Source organism: Panthera tigris, chromosome A2, assembly GCF_018350195.1.
Source record: "Panthera tigris isolate Pti1 chromosome A2, P.tigris_Pti1_mat1.1, whole genome shotgun sequence".
Lineage (NCBI taxonomy): Eukaryota > Metazoa > Chordata > Mammalia > Carnivora > Felidae > Panthera > Panthera tigris.
This window is the reverse complement of record NC_056661.1, coordinates 5,224,058-5,245,991: the sequence shown is the minus strand read 5'-3', so window position 1 is coordinate 5,245,991 and position 21,934 is coordinate 5,224,058. Positions and strand designations below refer to the sequence as shown.

General features: G+C 40.9%; 1 protein-coding gene across 1 annotated transcript in view; it reads right to left on the bottom strand.

Annotated features, from left to right (window-relative positions):
• The window catches only part of LOC102960464 (adhesion G protein-coupled receptor E4-like), a 44,027-nt gene that overhangs the window by 10,203 nt on the left and 11,890 nt on the right, over window positions 1-21,934 (bottom strand). Inside the window, exons 5-11 of the mRNA XM_007090652.2 lie at window positions 19,052-19,201; window positions 16,353-16,393; window positions 15,591-15,726; window positions 14,886-14,993; window positions 11,732-11,916; window positions 10,977-11,144; window positions 8,439-8,633 (exon numbers count right to left, since the gene is read on the bottom strand). Coding sequence (XP_007090714.1) covers window positions 8,439-8,633; window positions 10,977-11,144; window positions 11,732-11,916; window positions 14,886-14,993; window positions 15,591-15,726; window positions 16,353-16,393; window positions 19,052-19,201 — 983 coding nt within the window. The remainder of the gene's footprint in view (window positions 1-8,438; window positions 8,634-10,976; window positions 11,145-11,731; window positions 11,917-14,885; window positions 14,994-15,590; window positions 15,727-16,352; window positions 16,394-19,051; window positions 19,202-21,934) is intronic.

Genomic DNA, 21,934 nt, shown 5'->3' with positions numbered 1-21,934 from the left:
GTGTCTGTGAGGGTGTTTCAGGTATATATTACCATTTGAGTCAGTAAACTGAGCAAAGAAGATAACCCTAACCAATGAGGGTGGGCATCATCCAATCAATGGAGAGCCTAAATTAAATTTTTATGGAGGAAGAGAGAATTTGCTCCATCTATTTGAGTTGGGACATCTCTCTTCTCAAGCCCTCAGACGTTGGTAGTTATGGTTCCAATAAAAAAAAAAAAAGACTATTTTACAGATTTTTTTTTTTTTTACAAAAACAGAAGGTAGGCCTGACTCAGCCTCAGCACTGTCATTTGCCAATCTCTGCCCATTTTCTAATGAGGAAACTAAAGCCCAAAGAGATTAAAATCTCACCCAAGATCATACAACTAAAAAATAAAAATGGATTTGAAATGCAAACCATCTTTAAAGACTATACTTAATCTTTTTAAATTTTTCTTATTGCTTATTTATTTTCGAGACAGAGAGGCAGAGTGAGAGCAGGGAGGGGCAGAGAGAGAAGAAGACACAGAATCCGAAGCAGGTTCCAGGCTCTGACATGTCAGCACAGAGCCCAATGCGGGGCTTGAACTCATGAACTGTGAGATCATGACCTGAGCTGGAGTTGGATGCTTTAACTGACTGAGCCGCCCAGGCACCCCAAGACTATACTTACTCTTTTTTAAAAAATTTACATCCAAGTTAGTTAGCATATAGTGCAACAATGATTTCAAGGGTAGATTCCTTGAATCTGTGCCTCTTACCCATTTAGTCCATCCCCCCTCCCACAACCCCTCCAGTAACCCTCTGTTTGTTCTCCATATTTAAGAGTCTCTTCTGTTTTGTCCCCCTCCCTATTTTTATATTATTTTTGTTTCCCTTCCCTTATGTTCATTGTTTTGTCTCTTAAAGTCCTCATATGAGTGAAGTCATATATTTGTCTTTCTCTGACTGATTTTGCTTAGCATAACACCCTCCAGTTCCATCCACATAGTTGCAAATGGCAAGATTTTATTCTTTTTGATTGCCAAGTAATACTCCATTGTGTATATATACCACATCTACTTTATCCCTTCATCCATCGAGGGACATTTGGTCTCTTTCCATTCTTTGGCTATTGTTGATAGTGCTGCTATAAACATTTGGGTGCTTGTGCCCCGTTGAAACAGCACACCTGTATCCCTTGGATAAATACCTAGTAGTGCAATTTCTGGGTCATAGGGTAGTTCTAGTTTTAATTTTTTGAGGAATCTCCATACTGTTTTCCAGAGTGGCTGCACCAGTTTGCATTCCCACCATCAGTGCCAAAGAGCTCCTCTCTCTCCGCATCCTCGCCAAAATCTGTTGTTGCCCGAGTTGTTCACATTAGCCATTCTGACAGGTGTAAGGTGGTATCTCATTGTGGTTTTGATTTGTATTTCTCTGATGATGAGTGAGTTGAGCATTTTTTCATGTGTCGGTTGGCCATCTGGATGTCTTCTTTGGAGAAGTGTCTATTCATGTCTTTTGCCCATTTCTTCACTGGATTATTTGTGTTTTGGGTGTTGAGTTTGATAAGTTTTTTATAGATTTTGGATACTAAACCTTTATCTGATATGTCATTTGCAAATATCTTCTCCCATTCTGTCGGTTGCCTTTTAGTTTTGCTGACTGTTTCCTTCACTGTGCAGAAGCTTTTTATTTTGATGAGGTCCCAGTAGTTCATTCTTGCTTTTGTTTCCCTTGCCTCCAGAGACGTGTTGAGTAAGAAGTTGCTGTGGCCAAGATCAAAGAGGTTTTTGCCTGCTTTCTCCTCGAGGATTTTGATGGCTTCCTGTCTTAGGTCTTTCATCCATTTTATTTTTGTGTATGGTGTAAGAAAGTGGTCCAGGTTCATTCTTCTGCATGTTGCTGTCCAGTTTTCCCAGTACCACAGGCTGAAAAGACTGTTTATATTCCATTGGATATTCTTTCTTGCTTTGTCTAAGATTAGTTGGCCATGCATTTGTGGGTCTATTTCTGGGTTCTCTATTCTGTTCCATTGATCTGAGTGTTTGTTCTTGTGCAAGTACTGTACTGCCTTCATGATTATAGTTTTGTAGTACAGCCTGAAGTCTGGGATTGTGATGCCTCCTGCTTTGGTTTTCTTTTTCAAGATTGCTTTGGCTATTCGGGGTCTTTTCTTGTTCCATACAAATTTTAGAATTATTTGTTCTAGCTCTGTGAAAAATGTTGGTGTTATTTTGGTAAGGATTGCATTGAATACGTAGATTGCTTCGGGTAGTATTGACATTTTAACAATATTTATTCTTCCTATCCAGGAGCATGGAATATTTTTCCATTTTTTTGTGTCTTCTTCAATTTCTTTCATAAGCTTTCTATAGTTTTCAGCATATAGGTTTTTCACCTCTTTGCTTAGATTTATTCCGAGGTATTTTATGGTTCTTGGTGCAATTGTAAATGGGATTGATTCCTTGATTTTTCTGTTGCTTCATTGTTGGTGAATGGGAATGCAACCGATTTCTGTGCATTGACTTGATATCCTGCAACTTTGCTGAATTCATGAATCAGTTCTAGCAGTTTTTTGGTGGAATCTTTTGGGTTTTCCATATAGAGTATCATGTCATCTGTGAAGAGTGAAAGTTTGACCTCCTCCTGGCCGATTTGGATGCCTTTATTTCTTTGTGTTGTCTGATTGCACAGGCTAAGACTTCCAATACTATTTTGAATAACACTGGTTAGAATGACATCCCTGTCTTGTTCCTGACCTTAGGGGGAAAGCTCTCAGTTTTTCCCCATTGAGGATGATATTATCAGTTGTTCTTTCGTATATGGCTTTTGTGATCTCAAGGTATGATCCTTCTATCCCTACTATCTTGAGGGTTTTTATCAAGAAAGGATGCTGTATTTTGTCAAATGCTTTCTCTGCATCTATTGAGAGGATCATATGGCTCTTGTCCTTTCTTTTATTGATGTGATGAATCACGTTAATTATTTTGCAGCCTTGCATCACAGGTATAAATCCCACTTGGTCGTGGTGAATAGTTTTTTTTAATGTGTTGTTGGATCCAGTTGGCTAATATCTTGTTGAGGATTTTTGCATCCATGTTCATCAGGGAAATTGCTCTATAGTTCTCCTTTTTAGTGGGGTCTTTGTCTGGTTTTGGAATCAAGGTAATGCTGGCCTCATAGAAAGAGTTTGGAAGTTCTCCTTCCATTTCTATTTTTTGGAACAGCTTCAAGAGAATAGGTGTTAACTCTTCCTTAAATGTTTGGTAGAATTCCCCTGGAAAGCCATCTGGCCCTGGAATCTTGTTTTTTGGCAGATTTTTTATTACTAATTCCATATATTTACTGGTTATGGGTCTGTTCAAATTTTCTATTTCTTCCTGTTTCAGTTTTGGTAGTGTATATGTTTCTAGGAATTTTTCCATTTCTTTCAGAATGCCCATCTTATTGGCATATAATTGCACATAATATTCTATTATAGTTTTTATTTCTGTTGTGTTGGTTATGATCTCTCCTCTTTCATTCTTGATTTTATTTATTTGGGTCCTTTCCTTTTTCTTTTTGTTCAAACTGGCTAGTGGTTTATCAATTTTGTTAATTCTTTCAAAGAACCAGCTTCTGGTTTCATTGACCTGTTCTACTTTTTTTTGGTTTTGATAGCATTAATTTCTGCTCTCATCTTTATTATTTCTTGTCTTCTGCTGGTTTTGGGTTTTGTTTGCTGTTCTTTTTCCAGCTCCTTAAGGTGTAAGGTGCATCTGAGACCTTTTTTCCTTCTTTAGGAAGGCCTGGATTGCTATATACTTCCCTCTTATGACTGTCTTTGCTGCATCCCAGGGGTTTGGCTGTGGTGTTACCATTTTCATTGGCTTCCATATACTTTTTAATTTCCTCTTCAACTACTTGGCTAGCCATTCATTCCTTAGTAGGATGTTCTTTAGTCTCCAAGTATTTGTTACCTTTCCAATTTTTTTCCTGTGGCTGATTTCAAGTTTCATAGCATCGTGGTCTGAAAATATGCATGGTATGATCTCGATCTTTTTGCACTTGCTGAGGGCTGATTTGTGTCCCAGTATGTGGTCTATTCTGGAGAACATTCCATGTGCACTGGAGAAGAATGTATACTCTGCTTCTTTAGGATGAAATGTTCTGAATATATCTGTTAAGTCCATCTGGTCCAGTGTGTCATTCAAAGCCATTGTTTCCTTGTTGATTTTTTTAAACGTTTATTTATTTATTTATTTATTTATTTATTTATTTATTTATTTATTTTGAGGCAGAGACAGAGCATGAATGGGGGAGGGGCAGAGAGAGAGGGAGACACAGAATTGGAAGCAGGCTCCAGGCTCCAAGCCATCAGCCCAGAGCCTGACGCGGGGCTCAAACTCACGGAATGCGAGATCGTGACCTGAGCTGAAGTTGGACGCTTAACCAACTGAGCCACCCAGGCTCCCCATCCTTGTTGATTTTTTGATTAGATGATGTGTCCATTGCTGTGAGTGAGGTGTTGAAGTCTCCTACTATTATGGTATTATTATCGATGAGTTACTTTATGTTTGTGATTTATATATTTGGGTGTTGCACATTTGGTGCATAAATATTTACAATTGTTATGTCTTCTTGGTGGATAGACCCCTTAATTGTGACATAAGGACCTTCTTCATCTCTTGATACAGTCTTTATTTTAAAGTCTAGATTGTCTGATATAAGTATGGCTACTCGGGCTTTCTTTTGTTGACCATTAGCATGATAGATGGTTCTCCATCCCCTTACTTTCAATCTGAAGGTGTCTTTATGTCTAAAGTGGGTCTCTTGTAAACAGCATATAGATGGATCTTGTTTTCTTATCCATTCTGTTACTCTAAGTCTTTTGATTGAAGCATTTAGTACATTGACGTTTAGAGTGAGTACTGAAAGGTATGAGTTTATTGTCATTATAATGCTTGTAGAGTTGGGAGTTTCTGGTGGTGTTCTCTGGTCCTTTCTAATCTTTGTTGCTTTTGGTATGTATGTATGTATGTATGTATGTATGTATGTTTGTATGTATGTATTTTCATCTTTTCTCCCCTCAGAGAGTCCCCCTTCAAATTTCTTGCAGGGCTGGTTTAGTGCTCACAAACTCTTTTAATTTTTGTCCATTTGGGAAACTTTTTATCTCTCCTTCTATTTTGAGTTATAGCCTTGCTGGATAAAGAATTCTTGGCTACATATTTTTCTGAGTCAGCACATTGAACATATCTTCCCACTCCTTTCTGGCCTGCCAAGTTTCTGTGGATAGGTCTGCTACAAACCTGATCTGTCTTCCCTTGTAGGTTAAGGATTTTTTTTTCCCCTTGCTGCTTTCATGATTTTCTCCTTGTCTATTTTGTGAATTTGACTACAATATGCCTTATTGATGGTTGGTTTTTGTTGAATCTAATGGAAACTCTCTGTGCTTCCTGGATTTTGATGTGTCTTTCCCCAGGTTAGGAAAGTTTTCCGCTATGATTTGCTGACATAACCCTTCTACCCCTATTTCTCTCTCTTCCATTTCTGGGACCCCTATGATTTTGATGTTGTTCCTTTTAAATGAATCACTGGTTTCTCTGATTCTTAAATCGTGCTCTTTTGCCTCAGTCTCCCTCTTTTTTCTGCTTTATCATTCTCTATAAGTTTGTCCTCTATAACGCTGATTCTCTGTTCTGCCTCATCCATCCTTGCCGCCGCAGCATCTGTACAAGATTACAGCTCAGTTATAGCACTTTTTATTTCATCCTGACTAACTTTTACTTCTTTTATCTCCGCAGAAAGGGATTCTACTCTATTTTCGACTCCAGCTAGTATTCTTATTATCGTGATTCTAAATTCTGGTTCAGACATCTTGCTTGTATCTGTGTTGGTTAAGTCCCTGGCTGTCATTTCTTCCTGCTCTTTCTTTCGGGGTCAATTCCTTTGTTTCATCATTTTTAAGGGAGAAAAGGAATTAATGAGGTAGAAAAAATTAAAATGAAAAAGTAAGAAAATATTAAAATTAAAAAATTAAAAGCAAACACACACACACACACACAAAATCGAATAAATGATGCTAGATCCTAGGTGTATTTGGTCTGGGTGTTGAAAGTGGCTTGATATATTAGTGAAAATAGGAGGGGGAAAAAGGAAATCATTTGAAAATTTGAAAAAAATGAATACAGTGAAGTAGACTAAAATGAAATGATGGAAGTAAAATAGAATTCGAAAAAATTACACAAAAGTAAAAAATATAGTAGAAAAAAATTAAAGAAAAATATTTTTAATAAAAATTGAAAATAAAAATGAATTTTTCTTTCTGTATTCAAGAAAAAGAAACAAAAAAGAGAAAAGAAAGGAAGAAAATTGAATAGTTGTACTGACTAACAGACTGAAATATAACTGAAATTACTTCATTTTCCCCTAGAAGTCAAACTATGAAGCACTTTATATAGTCTATCAGCTAAGCAAGAGGTGAGACTTGTGTTCTTGAAGAGTGAGGTTGGCCAAGTTGGGCGGGGCTTAGTGTAATGGCTCTGTTCTCCACTAGTCGGCGCTGCTTAGCTTACTGGGGTGGATTGTTGTGGGGCTTGTAGGTGTGTATGTACATGCGCAGGAGCGGTGAAAATGGCGCCACCCAGCTACCCAGTCTCTAGTATCGGAACTCTGTTCTCCCCAATCAGCAATCGCACACCCGTCCTTTGTTTAGGCTTCTGTCCACTCCCCACTTTTACATTGTCCATGACCAAGCCCCAGGCAGCACCTCCCTCCCAAGTTTTGTCTCAGATGCATCTGTCTTCCGTGGCCCCCCACTTCTGAGGGACTGCGGCTTTGACCCCCTCCACCCCTCACCAAGCAATGGTCGGGTGCTGGCCACATCCAGAAATGCTTGTGGGACCATGCTGCTGCTGATGCCCAGAGACTGTGGCCAGGTGCCAGCCTGCCCAGAAAAAGTTCACAAGACAGTGTAGCAGCAGCACCTCAGGGATTATGGAAAATCACAACACACATCTGGCACCAGCCTTCACCCTTAATGACCTTGTTCTAGCACCAGAGAATGTGGCCGTTCTCCAGGGTCTGCTGGGCCCAGGTGGCCTCACAGCCTCTATCAAATGTCCTTCCAGCAGTGGAGCCACTTCTCCCTGTGTGGCCTGAGAGCCTCCCGGGCCCCACTCTGCTCCTGGGGATTCGCCCTTCCCACCAGAGCACCGCCGGGTATCGAGCTGCAGAGTTTCAGACTCTGCACTCCCCGTTTACAGTCTTAATGGAATTTAAACCCTCTCCTTTATTCTTTCTCCCTTTTTAGTTCAGTCCCTGAGGCTGTTTCCAACTTTCCACCTTCTCTCCAGCTGCTTTTGGGGAGGGGCGTTTTCCCCATATTCTCCCCCCATCTCCATCCTTTCTCTGCACACAAAAGTGACTGCCTGTCCTCTGTGGCTTCTGTCTCCCCCGGTTCACCTCTCCGTGCTGCATCCTGCTGAATTCTGTGGTTCATATTTTGCAGATTGTTGTATTAATCTTCAGATCAGTGTTCTAGGTGTGCAGGATGGTTTAGTGTTGGTCTGGCTGTATTTCGTGGACGCGAGACACACAAAAAACTTCCATGCTGTTCTGCCATCTTGGCTCCTCCACCAAGACTATACTTACCCTTAACTGTAATAATATACTGCCTCCCCGGGAAGGGGGGAAATAGTACTTTCATAACCTTCTAGCTGTGAGATCATAGTCTTTTAGGGTTAAAAGGAGCTTTGGAAAACATTTAGCTCCAATTCTTCCTGAATATGATGATGAATGTAATCATGATGAAGACAAAAGCTAACAGTGGCAAAGCCAATGTCCACCCGAAATTCAAGACTCACTCCACTCCTGATTCCAGACTATAGACATGTCACTGGGATGGGACTTCCCAGCCAGAGACTACATTTCCCAACACCCTTTGTATTTGGGTGTGACAACATCACTGATTTCTAGCCAATAGGATGTGAAGGGAAGTGATGTGCACCATTTTCCAAGATGGCCCATATAAACTTCCCTCACGGGACTCTGCCTTGTTCTTTTCTCTTTCCATTTGGCTAAAATGGAAAGGACTCTTGGATGACCTTGAAAGCTGTGTATGGTAGATAAAGAAGTCTCCATCAGCCTGAAGTTGGAGGATAGACACCCTTCAAACCAGTTTTCTCACCCTCTGTGGATACATAAGTGGGAAATTAACCACTCTTGTGCTAAGCCACAAACATTTTGGAGTTTCTTTGTTACAGCAGGTACTGTTACCTTGGTTAATGCTATCAGTCTGACTCTCTATCAGCTTGCTAAATGGCTTCTCAGAAAGTACCGGTCTTATTCAGAGTTACAGATGAGGAGAATTGAAATGGAAAGTTGTTTTTCCCCCAATACTATCACTGCTGATTCTTGTCTCCCTCCCCATCCTTCCTCAAGACAAAATGGCTAGATTTGATTATGACAACAGACAAAATAGCACCTACCTCAGGCTTAGTTTGGTCAATCCCTGTTAGGAAGAGCAGATGGGCCAGGAAGAGACAAATGGAAAGCTGCAGGTGGAGGAAGGTGCTGGTGTTCTGGATGGGTCGGCACAGGAGGAAGGTGAGGGCTGCCAGGAGGAGGCACAGCAGAGAGAGGCTCAGCCCCACATAGGTGATCATAGTCAGCACAGGATCCACCTATGAGCCAAAGTGAAGAATCTGTTATAGTTTCCAGCTCTGTGCTTATGTGCCTGATGGAGAGTTATATGGGTGTCCCAGTTCAGTCTCTCCAACTGACTTAATCTAAGAGTTGATATTCCCATCTTCAAAATGGGTGCATTTACCACACAAGGTTATTGAAAACCCAAAACCACTAGCCTTGTGCTGTTCAACAGAAATATGTGAGCCACATGTGGAATTTAAAATTTTTTAGTAGCCATATATTTTAAAATGTGAAAAGAGGGTGCCTGGGTGGCTCAGTCAGTTGAAGATTGACTTCAGCTCAGGTCATGATCTCACAGTTTGTGTAGTTTGAGACCTGCATTGGGTTCTGTGTTGACAGATCAGAGCCTAGAGACTGCTTTGGATTCTGTGTCTCCTTCTCTCTCTGCCCCTCTACCCCCCTCAAAAAATGAATAAACATTAAAAAAATGTTTAATGTGCAAAGAATCAGCTCCAATTAATTTAATAGTGTATGTTCAAAATATTATCAGTCCAATGTACTATATATAATATGACCAATATAGCAAAAGTGTAATCAGTTTAAATTACAATCAATGTAAATAAACTATTAATGAGGTCTTTGGTATTTTTTTCCACATTAAGTCTTCAAAATCCAGTGTGTATTTCATGCAGAGAGAGAGGGAGACACAGAATCAAAACAGGCTCCAGGCTCCGAGCTGTCGCACAGAGCCTGACGTGGGGCTCGAACCCACAAGCTATGAGATCATGACCTGAAGGGAAGTCAGACGCTTAACTGAGGCACCCAGACACCCCCAGATCCTATTATTTTTGATGATAGAAGTGAAATGAAGTCCTGCCAATGAAGTTGTGTTTAATGGAAAAACATTTCACACTGCTTCTTAATTTAAATAAATTAAAATTAAATAAAATTTAAAATTTAGGGAGGGGCACCTGGGTGGCTCAGTCAGTTGAATATCCGACTCGATTTTGGCTCAAGTCATGACCCCAGGGTCATGAGATCAAGCCCTGACCCATGCTCAGCACAGAGCCTGCTTAAGATTCTCTCTCTCTCTCTCTCTCTCTCTCTCTCTCTGCCCCTCTCCCTTGCTCACACACTCTCTAAAATAATTTTTTTTAATTAAAAATTTGGGGGGCACCTGGGTGGTTCAGTTGGTTAAGCTGACTTCAGCTCAGGTCATGATCTCACAGTTCGTGGGTTCAAGCCCCATGTCAGGCTCTGTGCTGACAGCTCAGAGCCTGGAGCCTGCTTCAGATTCTGGGTCTCCCTCTCTCTCTCTCTGCCCCTCCCCTGCTCACACTGTTTCTCATTCTCAAAAATAAACATTAAAAAAAAATTTGGTTCTTCAGTGACACTAGCCACGTTTCAAGTGCCCAATAGTCACATGTGGCTGTGATCTTATTGGACAACAGGGCTCTCCAAAGCCATCTGAAGGTTGGGATTTATCTGTTTTGTTCTTTGCTGTATCCTCAATGCCCAGAACAGCATCTAGCATATAGTAAGCAGTCATACACGAATTTGTTGAGCGAATAAAATGAGGTCATGCATTTAAATGTGCAATATAATGCATGACCTCATTTTATCATGCAGTCATACAGTAACTGTTCAATAAATGAGAGCTAAAAAATGTTTTGTGATACAGTAACTGTTCAATAAATGAGAGCTAAAAAGAAATAGGGGAAGAAATTAGGCAAATTTCTTTAAACGTGGCTTATCGTAGCTGTAGTTGGGACCTGGGAAGTTGAAGGAGCTATGCTTTTTCGTTAGTGATAGTCAGTGGCTTTCCTTCCCATCTCACCAGCTGTAACCACTGCTTGCAGAATAATGGATGTTTGATTCCAGATCATCTTAGATTCCACCCAACTGTCCAATGTTTGACAGGGGCTGACAGTCCAACTGTCCAATGTTTGAAGGATTTACCTGATAGCTTGAGCTTACTCTGCTCATGCCCATGGAAATGCCAAAATTAACAACCCCTGGGTGCAGCTTTCAACCAATGCCTGAGAGGAGGTGGTGTATAAATACCCCTGCTCTCCCACTGTTCAGTTAGGATGACTCAGGTGTGTCTCCTACACTGATTCCCAGAATACTCCAGAAGGAATTAAGTTCCAGATGCCCACGGTGGTAACTGGCTTGATAACGCTGTCCACATTAGCTTGATTTTTTTTCTTTTCTCATTTCACTTCCCCAGTCCCTTTACTGGTGCTTCCTGGAATTACCTCTCAAGGGAGCCACTGCCACTTGATTCCTTATCTTAGAGTCTCTTTCTAAGACATGGAGAGGACGACCTCACCCTTTGTAGGACACAGACTCCAGGAGGGGGCCATGAATCTTGGTACCTTGGGAACAAGAGCCATGAGAACAGCAAAGCTGGAAAGGTGGAAGCATTTGCATCGGGTGTGTGAATCGTTGCTGCCCACATGAGAGCAGCCCTCCGTTGACCAGGCGCCCCCCTCCTCTGATGCATTCCAGGAGACACAGAAATATTTTGCTCTTGCACCACCAGGCTGGAAAGAGAATAGCATGAGAGTAGAGCTCTTTCTGGTTTGATTATCTCAATTTTATAGGTTAGTCATGGATGCATTGCTTTGGAAACTGGAATCAGAGAAAATCCTATCGTGGAGAACACTTGTGGGGAAGACTTTCATATGACCACATTTACTGTGGGGTTTATTCTTCATTTATTCTGCCATTCTCTGGTCATCTCAGAGCCCCAGGGACTGACCCTTATGAACTGCTTTACCCACGTTCCTTGTCGTTGGGACAACCAGTGAGAGGTACCAGTGAGAAGTCCTTAGATGAAAGGAGGAGGTCAGGTGTTTTGCTAGATGCTTCTTCTGTTCCAGGATGCCTCCATCTCCAGCAGGGCAACCCTCCAGCTTTCCTTGGGCTCAATAATTCTCACCCTTCCATTGCCTTTTGAGGCTTAAATATGATAATAACTTCTCTTGGTGGCAATCTCTGGGTGCCTTAACATTTCTTGTTGGTTCTCTTAACTCTGAATAAGCAGAGTTGGATTCAGTTTCTTGCCAGAACCCTAATAACATACCTCTTTGAGGTAATGCACAGAGATCCAGCCCTGGAGTTTGCTCACCTGTATATTTTGGAAGGTCAGGAACACAGGTTCAGAGAGATATACTTTTTCCTTCATACCAATGGTGCCACTTGTGACACGAGAGTTCACTTTCACCCCCTGTGTCCCTCTTCCATCATTAAAAAAAGATCCATTCAGAATATCCCCAAGAGATTGATAAGTGATAAGTGCAACTGCACTTCTACCTGAGAAAACAGAAGAGAAATCGCTTTAGAAAGCATCCATATTATGGGAAATTGGTACACTAGTATCTTGTGTGAGAGTCATAAGGCAAATGTTACATACAGTCAAAATTGCCCTTGGAAAGCTCTTATGTTGCCCCATCAATACATTATGTGTGGTTTCAGGTATAGCACTTTGTATATGTAGTACATATTAATACACATACAAACATAATTAATACATATCAAAATGCACCACACATAAGAGATATACATGCAACATATCCAGTGATGTATTGTAAAAATATACATGAGCACTTAGATATCAAAATCAGAGCCATGAGGCCAGATGTTTGTCCTCAGAAAGGCAGGTGGCACTCAGGTAGGATGAGGAAACCACACCTTCCCATTGTCCATCTCAAGCTCACTCTGGGATATCCAATTTAGAAAAGTATGGGAAGATATGCAGGATGATGCATTCTATTTAATTCATTCTCTCATTCTTCCCTCTTTCTGTTTCTCTCTCTTTCTCTCCCTCCCATCCTCTTCCCCTCCTTTTTTCATGCAAAAAGAATTTAATTCACAGAAGGTAAATGCACATATGATGCTCTGTAGCATGATGTAGTATTTCTTTTTTTAAGGTTTATTTATTTATGTTGAGAAAGAGTGCATGTGAGCATGAGTCGGGGAGGGGCAGAGAGGAGACAGAGAATGCCAAGCAGGCTCCATGCTGCCATCACAGAGCCTGATGCAGAGCTTGATCCCATGAACCATGAGATCTTGACCTGAGCTGAAATCAAGAGCTGGACGCTTAACTAACTGAGCCACCCAGGTACCCCACATGATGTAACATTTCTTAAACTGCAATTATTCATCAGCCACCATCCCAGTTTTAGTCAAATCCACTTACCACCTATATTATTATTTACTCCATTTAAAAAATCAACTCATTTTAAGATCTTTTCCCTCTCCCTTCTCCATCAAACAGCTCATAATAAGGAGTGAAGATTAATCACTGTGGAAAGCTGGGGGTTTTCTGAAGAAAATGCAGCTGGTATTTCACCCTCTCCAGAGAACCAGGTCTTTCTCTTTGAAATATTTTTTCATGCATTCATTCATTAATTTATTCATTCATTCATTCAAATATTTATTGAGCATCGAGTGTGTGCCAGATAGTGTTTTAGGCATTATGATACAACAATGAAGAAAAGAGGCTGAGTTCCTGCCATCAGAGAGCTGATATTATAGCAGGAGATGAGCAACAAACTAATTAAGAAAATATTACACAGTGTGGATTCTGTGCGGAAATTTAAATAGGATGATGGAATAAAGGAGGGGTGGCAAACTATGACCTGAGAGTCAAATCCAGCCTACTACTGGTTGTTGTACATAAAGTTTTATTAGCACACTATCATACCCTTTTATTTACATATCGTCTATCGCTGCTTTCCCACTACAACGTCAGGCTTGAGTAGTTATAACAAAGATCACCTTGCCTAAGCAAGGCCAGGGAAACAAAAGCAAAAATAAACTATTGGGATTTCGCAAAATAAAAAATCTCTGCACAGTGAAGGAAACAATCAACAAAACTAAAAGGCAACCTACAGAGTGGGAGAAGATATTTGCAAATGACATATCAGATAAAGGGTTAGTATCCAAAATCTATAAAGAACTTATCAAACTCAACACCCAGAAAATAAAATTCACTTAAAAAATGGGCAGAAAACATGAACAGACATTTTTCCAAAGAAGATATACAGATGACCAACAAACACATGAAAAGACGCTCCACATCACTCACCATCAGGGAAATACAAATCAAAACCACAATGAGATACCACCTTACACCTGTCAGAATGGCTAAAATGAACAACTCAGGCAACAACAGATGTTGGTGAGGATGTGGAGAAAGAGGATCTCTTTTGCACTGCTGGTGGGAATGCAAACTGGTGCAGCCACTCTGGAAAACAGTATGGAAGTTCCTCCAAAAGTTAAAAGTAGAATTACCCTATAATCCAGCAATTGCACTATTAGGTATTTACCCACAGGATACAAAAATACTGATGTGAAGGGGTACATAATAGTTAAATCACAAAAAGAGCCCAAATGCCCACTGACTGATGAATGGATAAAGAAGATGTGGTGTGTATGTGTGTGTGTGTGTGTGTGTGTGTATAATGGAATATTAGTTATAAGAATGAAGAATGGAATCTTGACATTTGGAAAGACGTGAATGGAGCTACAGTGTATTATGCTAACAGAAATAAGTCAGCCAGAGTAAGAAAAATACCATATGATTTCGCTCATATGTGGAATTTAAGAAACAAAATAGATGAATACAGGGGAAAAAAGAAAAAAAGAGGGGCAAACCATAAAACAGACTCTTAACTATGAAAAACAAACTGAGGGCTGATGGAGGAAGGTGGGCAGGGGGATGGGTTAAATGGGTGATGAGGATTAAGAAGGGAACTTGTGATAAGCACTGGGCATGTATGTGATGAGTCACTGAATTCTACATCTGAAATTAATATTACACTATATGTTAACTAACTGGAATTTAAACAAAAACTTGAGAAAAAAAATTTACTACCTGGTCCTTTCACAGAAAAAGTTTGCCAACTCGTAGTACAGAGGAAGACTGGGGGACGATTTAAAATAGGGTGATTATAAAGTACTTCTCAAGGGAAAGAGCATTCAAGGTAATAATCATCTGCCACCTGCAAGTGCTGTCTTTTCAGACCATCATATGGAAACCAAGCATACATCAGCCTGTCCCTTTTAAGGAAGCATGTCAAGGACACCTGTATGAACCTCAGTGTGTCATAAAGTACACACACCAAGTGTGTCCCTCAAATTGCCTGGTTAGTGACCACCATGTAGAGTCCCCCCTGCCTCAAAAACTTTAAGTCCCCACCTCCTGCCCCAGCCACCTGGAAATGAGACAACAGTGCCTAGAATTTGGAGGTCAGGAGAATCCAACTTGAACACAGTACCTCCTATGGTTCCTTTGAAAGCATCAGTACAGTTGATATCCATAGTGTTATTTCCAGCCTCCAGAAGAGTCTTCTCACTTGTGTCATTGCACCTCTTGGTTTCATAAACTGGAAACATTAAGAGAGTCCTGCTTTGTTCACTTCTCACACATATGAAATTTGTTGAAGAACTAACTCCCTTCTTTGAAAGGCACCCTACTGGTGATTTCCTTTTCTGTATGCAAGGTAGGCCAGATGGCACTCCCTTCCACATCTCTGGCTGATAGGGATGAGATGGTCAAAATGAGCTAAGCAGCACGCACTGGCCACAGCCACCCAGGGGAAGAGAGGAGATGGCCATGCTTCCTGAAGCTGGAACTAGGGTGAGCAATCTCAGACTTTACATACAATATTTAAAGATCAGGGTGTTGTATGGAAACCAATTTGACAATAAATTTCATATATTGAAAAAAATATTTAAAGATCAAAAAATTTTAAATCATCTTATACTGGAGTACCTGGTAATGGGGGGGGGGACTTACTTTTTTTAAGCAAGAGAAGCTAAACATTTAAAAGTTTTCCCAGAAAAGTCATTTTGGAACAGGTCTGCATTTGGGAAAAATCCCTTGAATTCTCCATGTCACATAAACACATAAACACAAAGTCTGACAAAAGATCACACTCATAAAATTTTTTTGGTCATAAGGAAAATGCTCTGTTTCTTACCTATACCAAGCGTAGCATTCTCATACTTTCCTGGAAAAGCTAAAGTCTCAGTCCATATGATCAGTTCCATGTCTTGAAGTACTTGGGTTGCCACTTTTGCAATGTGATTTTTGCTCCCATTGTTCACCAGAATTTCCTTGCAAAGAAATAAAGCTAATTAGGTAGACTCATACTAGAACTTAAGAAAGCAGGAATTTACTTGAGTGTGGTTGGGTGAGCCTAGAAGGCAAAGCTCTGTGCTTTCAACCTGGAGCTTGTCTTCTCATTTATCATGCACAGCCCTGTGAAGGGAGAATCATTCACTCCATTGTATTTATGGGAGCACGAGGGCCTAAAGGGTGAGGTGTCTGAAACTCACGAAGAGTGCTTTACAGAGGAAGACAGGGATAGAAGTGATGATAGGGGTGGAATGAAACTCGAGATGTCTGGTGCTGGTCTTTGAACAACAGCTGAGGCACTAAAAGCCTTTCCCATGGTTTCTCAATTTCTATTAACATTTGGGACCAGATAATGTAGCATAACAGCATGCCTGGTCTCTACCCACTCAATGCCAGTAGCACCCTAGTTGTGACAATCAGAAATGTCCCCAGACGTTTTCTGAGGTACCCTGGGAGAGAGGAAAAAATCATTCCTATGTGAAAGCTGGTGTGTCCTAAACCAGAGGGAACACTGGCAGAGGGAACCATGGTAGTTATTTAAATGAGAGAATAACATGGAAAGATTGGCCAGATGTCTCCCAGACCTAGGCTTCACTTTACTCACCTGAGTGCCCCTTGAGACCTGTATCTCCTCACCAGTGGCCTCTGAAAAGAAAAGTAGCCATTGAGTGGGATGTGGGAGATAACATGCCTAGCTCACATCTCTCTTCCAAACACTCTCAAGTTGGGTCTTTCTCTGATGCTTCCCATCCTTGCCCAAGTCCCCTCTAAGAAGTCCCAAATATCTTCTACAGTAGAATTTAAAAGAGAATTAGGGTGGAGCCTCCAGTTCAATAATTCAGTCAATAGTATTTTTTGCACAGCTACTAAAAGCCAAGAACAGTATTGAACCTTATGGGTAGAAGTTGATAAGGAGACAAAGAAGTTTGAAGTCTGGTGGGAAAGTCACTAGGTTAATGAAAAAAAATGATTAAGTCATCGCAAGGTACCAGCATGTTCTTAATAGGATGAGATATCTTGGGAGTGCACAGAGAAGCTCCAGCACATGTGGGGTGCAGAGAAGGCTTCCTGAAGGAATGGGTATTAACTGGGCTAATATTATACAAGCAATAATAGTACGGGCAGTTGTATACACAACATGGTATATAAAGTGCCTTAATACACACTATTTCGTGTAAAGAAACACAGAAGGTTCCAGAACAGGGTCATGTGACTTAATATTTATTGAGCCTTCCTAGGTACCTAGCACTGCACTGAGTATTTTACACATCTTAATAATCAAAATGGGTACGTGAGGTGTGTTAGTTTCCTAAGGCTGCTGTGATAAAGTACGACAAACTGGGTGGCTTAAAACAATAGAAATGTGCTTTTTCATGGTTCTGGAGGCTTAAAGTCCAAAATCAAGGGTTATTGGCAGGGCCACACTCTCTCTGAAGGTTCTAAGGAGGATCCTTCTTTGCTTCTAGCTTCTGGTGGTTGCAATCTTCTCTGTTCCTTGGCTCCTGGCAGCAGAACCCCAGCCTCTGTGTCTGTCTTTGCATGTCTGAGTGTATGTGTCTCTACATCCAATTTCCCTCTTTCTTTTTTTTTTTAAGTTTATCTGTTTTTGAGAAAGAGAGAAAATGTGTGAGTGGGGGAGGGGCAGAGGGAGGAGGAGAGAGAGAATCCCAAGCAGTCTTTGTGCTGTCAGCATGGAGCCCAGTGCAGGGCTTGCTCTCATGAACCACAAAATCACGACAGGAGTCAAAATGAAGAGTCAGGTGCTTAACTGACTGAGCTGCCCAGGCACCCCCAAATTTCTCTTTTCTTATAAGGATAGCAGTCATATTGGATTAAGGGCCCACCCTCATCTGGTACGACCTCATTTTGATTTTATTAGATATGTAGAGACTTTCTTTCCAAATAAGATCATGTCTCTAGGTTCCGGATAGGCATAAATTTGGAGAGATTCTGTTCCACCCAGTACATGGGATAAGCAGGTGTCTGAAGGGACTCTCAGTGATCTCTGCCATTTGGATCCCTCCTCCCCTGATCAGACCCCTGCTAATGAATAGAACTCAGCAAAAGTGATAGGATGTCACTGCTGAGACTGGGTCATAAAAGACTTCAACTTCTCTTTCATTTGTACTCTCTTTCCAGCTATTCTTATGTGCTTGCTATAGCAAAGCAAGCCAGAGAGGCTGACAGCTTCTCACCAGCCACCAGAAAGGGACTGAGGCCTTTAACCCAGTAGCCTTTAAAAAACTGAATCCTGCCAGCAGCCACGTGAGTGAGCTTGGAAGCAGATTCGCCCCCAGATGAGCCTTCAGATGAGACTGCATCCCTGCCCAACACTTTGTAGCTGTGAGAAACCTTGGAACAGAGGACCCAAGGGAGTTATGTCCAGATTCCTGGCCTACATACACTGTAGGAAAATAGGTGTTCTTTTAAGTCATGACCACTGGGGTAATTTACTATGCAGCAACACATCACTCGTACAGTAGGTGTTATTGTTATTCCCATTTACAGGTGAGGCATATAGAAGTTAGGGCATTACGCAAAAGTCATCTGGTTCAGTGGTAGAGTCAGAAGTCCAATGTATTGAACTCAAAACAAGAATGAGCATATTCTGGTGAGCGAGAGCCAGGTTCTTGTGTCAGAGAAAGTTACAACAAAGGACAGAGGGAAGGCTAGAGCAAGCCCTGATGGATGAGAATTGGAGGTGTCCATGTGAACTTGCAGGGTTTAGTACATAGACAGATAAATATAGAAATTGAATTTAAAGTAAGCAGAGGAGAGGGGCGTCTGCGTGGCTCAATCAGTTGAGCATCTGACTTTGACTCAGATCATGATCTCACGGTTCATGAGTTCGAGCCCCGTGTTGGGCTCTGTGCTGACACCTCTGAGCCTGGAGCCTGTTTCAGATTCTGTGCCTTCCTCTCTCTATACCCCTCCCCTGCTTGCTCTGTGTCTCTCTTGCTCTCAAAAACAATAAACATTAAAAAATTTAAAAAAATAAAGTAAAGCAGAGGAGAAACAAGTAGGGAAGTCCAGCAGAAAATCAGAGATGTCATTTTGGAAGCCCAGGAAAGAGACCCAGACAGGAGACTTACTCTTACAAGGCAGCTACACAGGGATGACGATTGGTGCTGGGGGCTTGGGTGGTGCCTTCTGAGAAAAGATTACCAGGGACAACAGGGGGGATGCAGGACGAGGGCCAGGACATATCTGTTCTCTTGCCCTGGCCTGAAATGAATGGAGCTTTCAAAGTCTTCCCTCACCCCTCCTTTTTTCACAGTGGAAAGAGTATTTGGAAATCCTTACCATAACACTCTTTATAATCTAATTTAAACAAGCCAGCCACAAAGTTGAAGACAGAATTTGGGATACAGCTGCAGTAGTAACTTCCAATTTCATTTCTGCAGTAGGATTTCTTCTTGCACTTTGCCAGACCAGTCTCACACTCATCGATATCTGCAAATCAAGAGGAAACATCACTTTTTTTGTTCTCAAACTATACCATCCTCCCTTGTACATGGAGTCTCAACTACCCAGCATCATTTATAAACAACACCTGTTCTTGGATAAGATGACTCAGTATCATAGAGGTGATAGTTCTTCTCAAGTTAATTTATAAATTAACTAGTGAAAAACATCTACCCGGACTTTAAGGAGTAAGGCAGTGGATACAATCATGCAAGAATAGCCAGAAAAACTCTGCAGTGAGGATTTGCCCTACTAGATGCTAAAATCCACTTTAAAGCCTCAATAAAACGAGGGCTGGTGCATGAACCAAGAAGTAGGCTAGTGCAATGGACAAAAGTCCAGCAACAGACACTAGTGCATATGGAGCTTTGATGATGGTGGTATGTCAAAACACTGAAGGAAGGAGGAGTGGTTCTTTCAATTCTTGGATCACACAGTTTGCTATGTCAACTTAAAACACACAGCAAGGAGCAAGGGGAAAGAGATAGGGCAGGTGCACATGCCTTTAAGAAATGGTACAAGTGAAGCATAAGGCTCACCTTTTGCTACCTAAGTCCTGGCACGTGCAATATTCACACATCCTGCATCTATCTGCCACATCTATCTGACGGACCAGAGTTGTGACTCAAGCAAAGGGACTCACAGATGGAAGGTGCCCTGAGCCAATCAATGACTCACACTTGTTCCCTCTGTGGGGAGGACTCAGGACAAGCACACTTAGCCAAAAGCTGCAACTTGCCTATTAGTCTATTATGGGTTTTATTGGTCTAGGGGTGTGTGTGTTGGGTAGAGGGTACATGGGCCAGAATGGTTATCACTAATGAGTAACTGAGTTAAGACCTCATAAATATTAAGTGCTTGTGTATATTTTGTTTATATTGTACATCTTGGGCATCAAATGCCTCTTATTTATGTGCTATGAACATTTAGCACCTACGTTCTTTGAATTTAAACTGTTGTTCTCTCCATTCCATTCTATGTTTAACGCACATATGTTCTACCCACTAACTACTTACAGCTATTTTTTTAAGTGTTTTTATTTATTTTTGAGAGAGAGAGAGAGCATGAGCGGGGAAGAGGCAGAGAGACGGAGACAGAGGATCCAAAGCTCACTCAGCACTGACAACAGAGAGCCTGACGTGGGGTTCGAACCCACGAACCATGAGATCATGACCTGAGCCAAAGTCAGATGTTCAACCAACTGACCCACCCAGGCACCCCACTACTTATACCTATTTTGACACATCTTATGCATTTCACATATCCCATTGGATTTTTTTCTGTCTTCTGCCACAGAACCAAATAGTCTCAAACAGTCTAACAAGTGCACATTTTACCTTTGTACATTTCCCTTCTTTAAACGGGGTTCCCCTTCATCCTGGTTCTGGATCTTATTAAAAAATAAGATAAAATGAGACCTGGATCTCATACAATTCTTAAGAATAAACTCTACGTGGATCAGAGATTCAAATGTAAAAATGGAGCCATACAAATACTAGAATTAAACAGAGGTGAATTCTTTGATCTCAGTGCAGGGGAAAACATTTTAATGAAGACTTAAGTGCCTTAATAAATTTGCCTATATAATTTTTTTAAAATAGTTGCATGGCTAAATAAAATACATAAACAAAGTCTAAAGACAATTGACAAACACGGAGAAAATATTCTCCATGTATACTACTGACAAGGGACCCAGATCTCTAACCTATAAAGAAATAAAAATTGGGAGAAAAAGAAACACTCAGTAAAAAATATAGGGGAAAGATGTGAACAGAAATTCAGAAAGAAGATACAAAAATGATCCACTAACATAAAATGTTCAAGATTGTTCATAACTAGGGGCACCTGGCTGGCTCTTGATCTCAGGGCTGTGAGTTCAAGCCCTACATTGAGCATACAGATTACTTTAAAAATTGTTTCATAATTAGAGATGACCATGAAAAATCTACTGAGATGCCATTTCTCACCTAGCATACTGGCAATGCATTCTGAAAACATGTTCTGTCGGCAAGATGGTGGGGAGACAGGTGCTTTCATGCAATGGTGATGGGAATGTCAATTGGTACAACTCTCCTGGAATTAAATTTGGGGTAGCTAATCAAGGTACATATGGATTTACCTCTTAACTAAGCCACCTCACCTCCAGGACTCTACCCTGAAGACACATCTCCCACAAATATTGGAAAGAGCCTAAGTATTCAACTAAAATGCCCTCACACACAGAAGAGGGTTGAATAAACTATGGTTTACCCACACAGCTACGTAAAAGAGTGGGGAATATCTCTACATGAATTGGAGTAATTTCTAGGATATACTGTTAATCAAGAAAAAAAAAAGCAAAGTGCAAAAGGGCATCTCTGGTGTCCTACCAAACGTGTCAAAGTCATGGAAGATGAGAAAAGGCCAAATATCTGTCACAGATTGCTGTCTCAGGAGCATGGCAACTAAATAGGATCCTGAAATGGTTCTTGAAGCAGGAAAAAAGGACAATGGGAGAAAAATTGGTGAAACTGGTAAAAAAAAAAAAAGTCTGTGGTTTATTTAACACGATTAGACCAATATTAATTCCCTGGTTCTCATCATTGTAGTATGGTCATATTGTTAGCTAACCTTAGGGGAATTGGGCAAAGGGTAATACAGAATTCCCTGAGCTGTTTTAAAAACCTTTACAAATAGATACATCCAATGTTTTATGATTCCACTTATAGGAGGTCCCCAGTG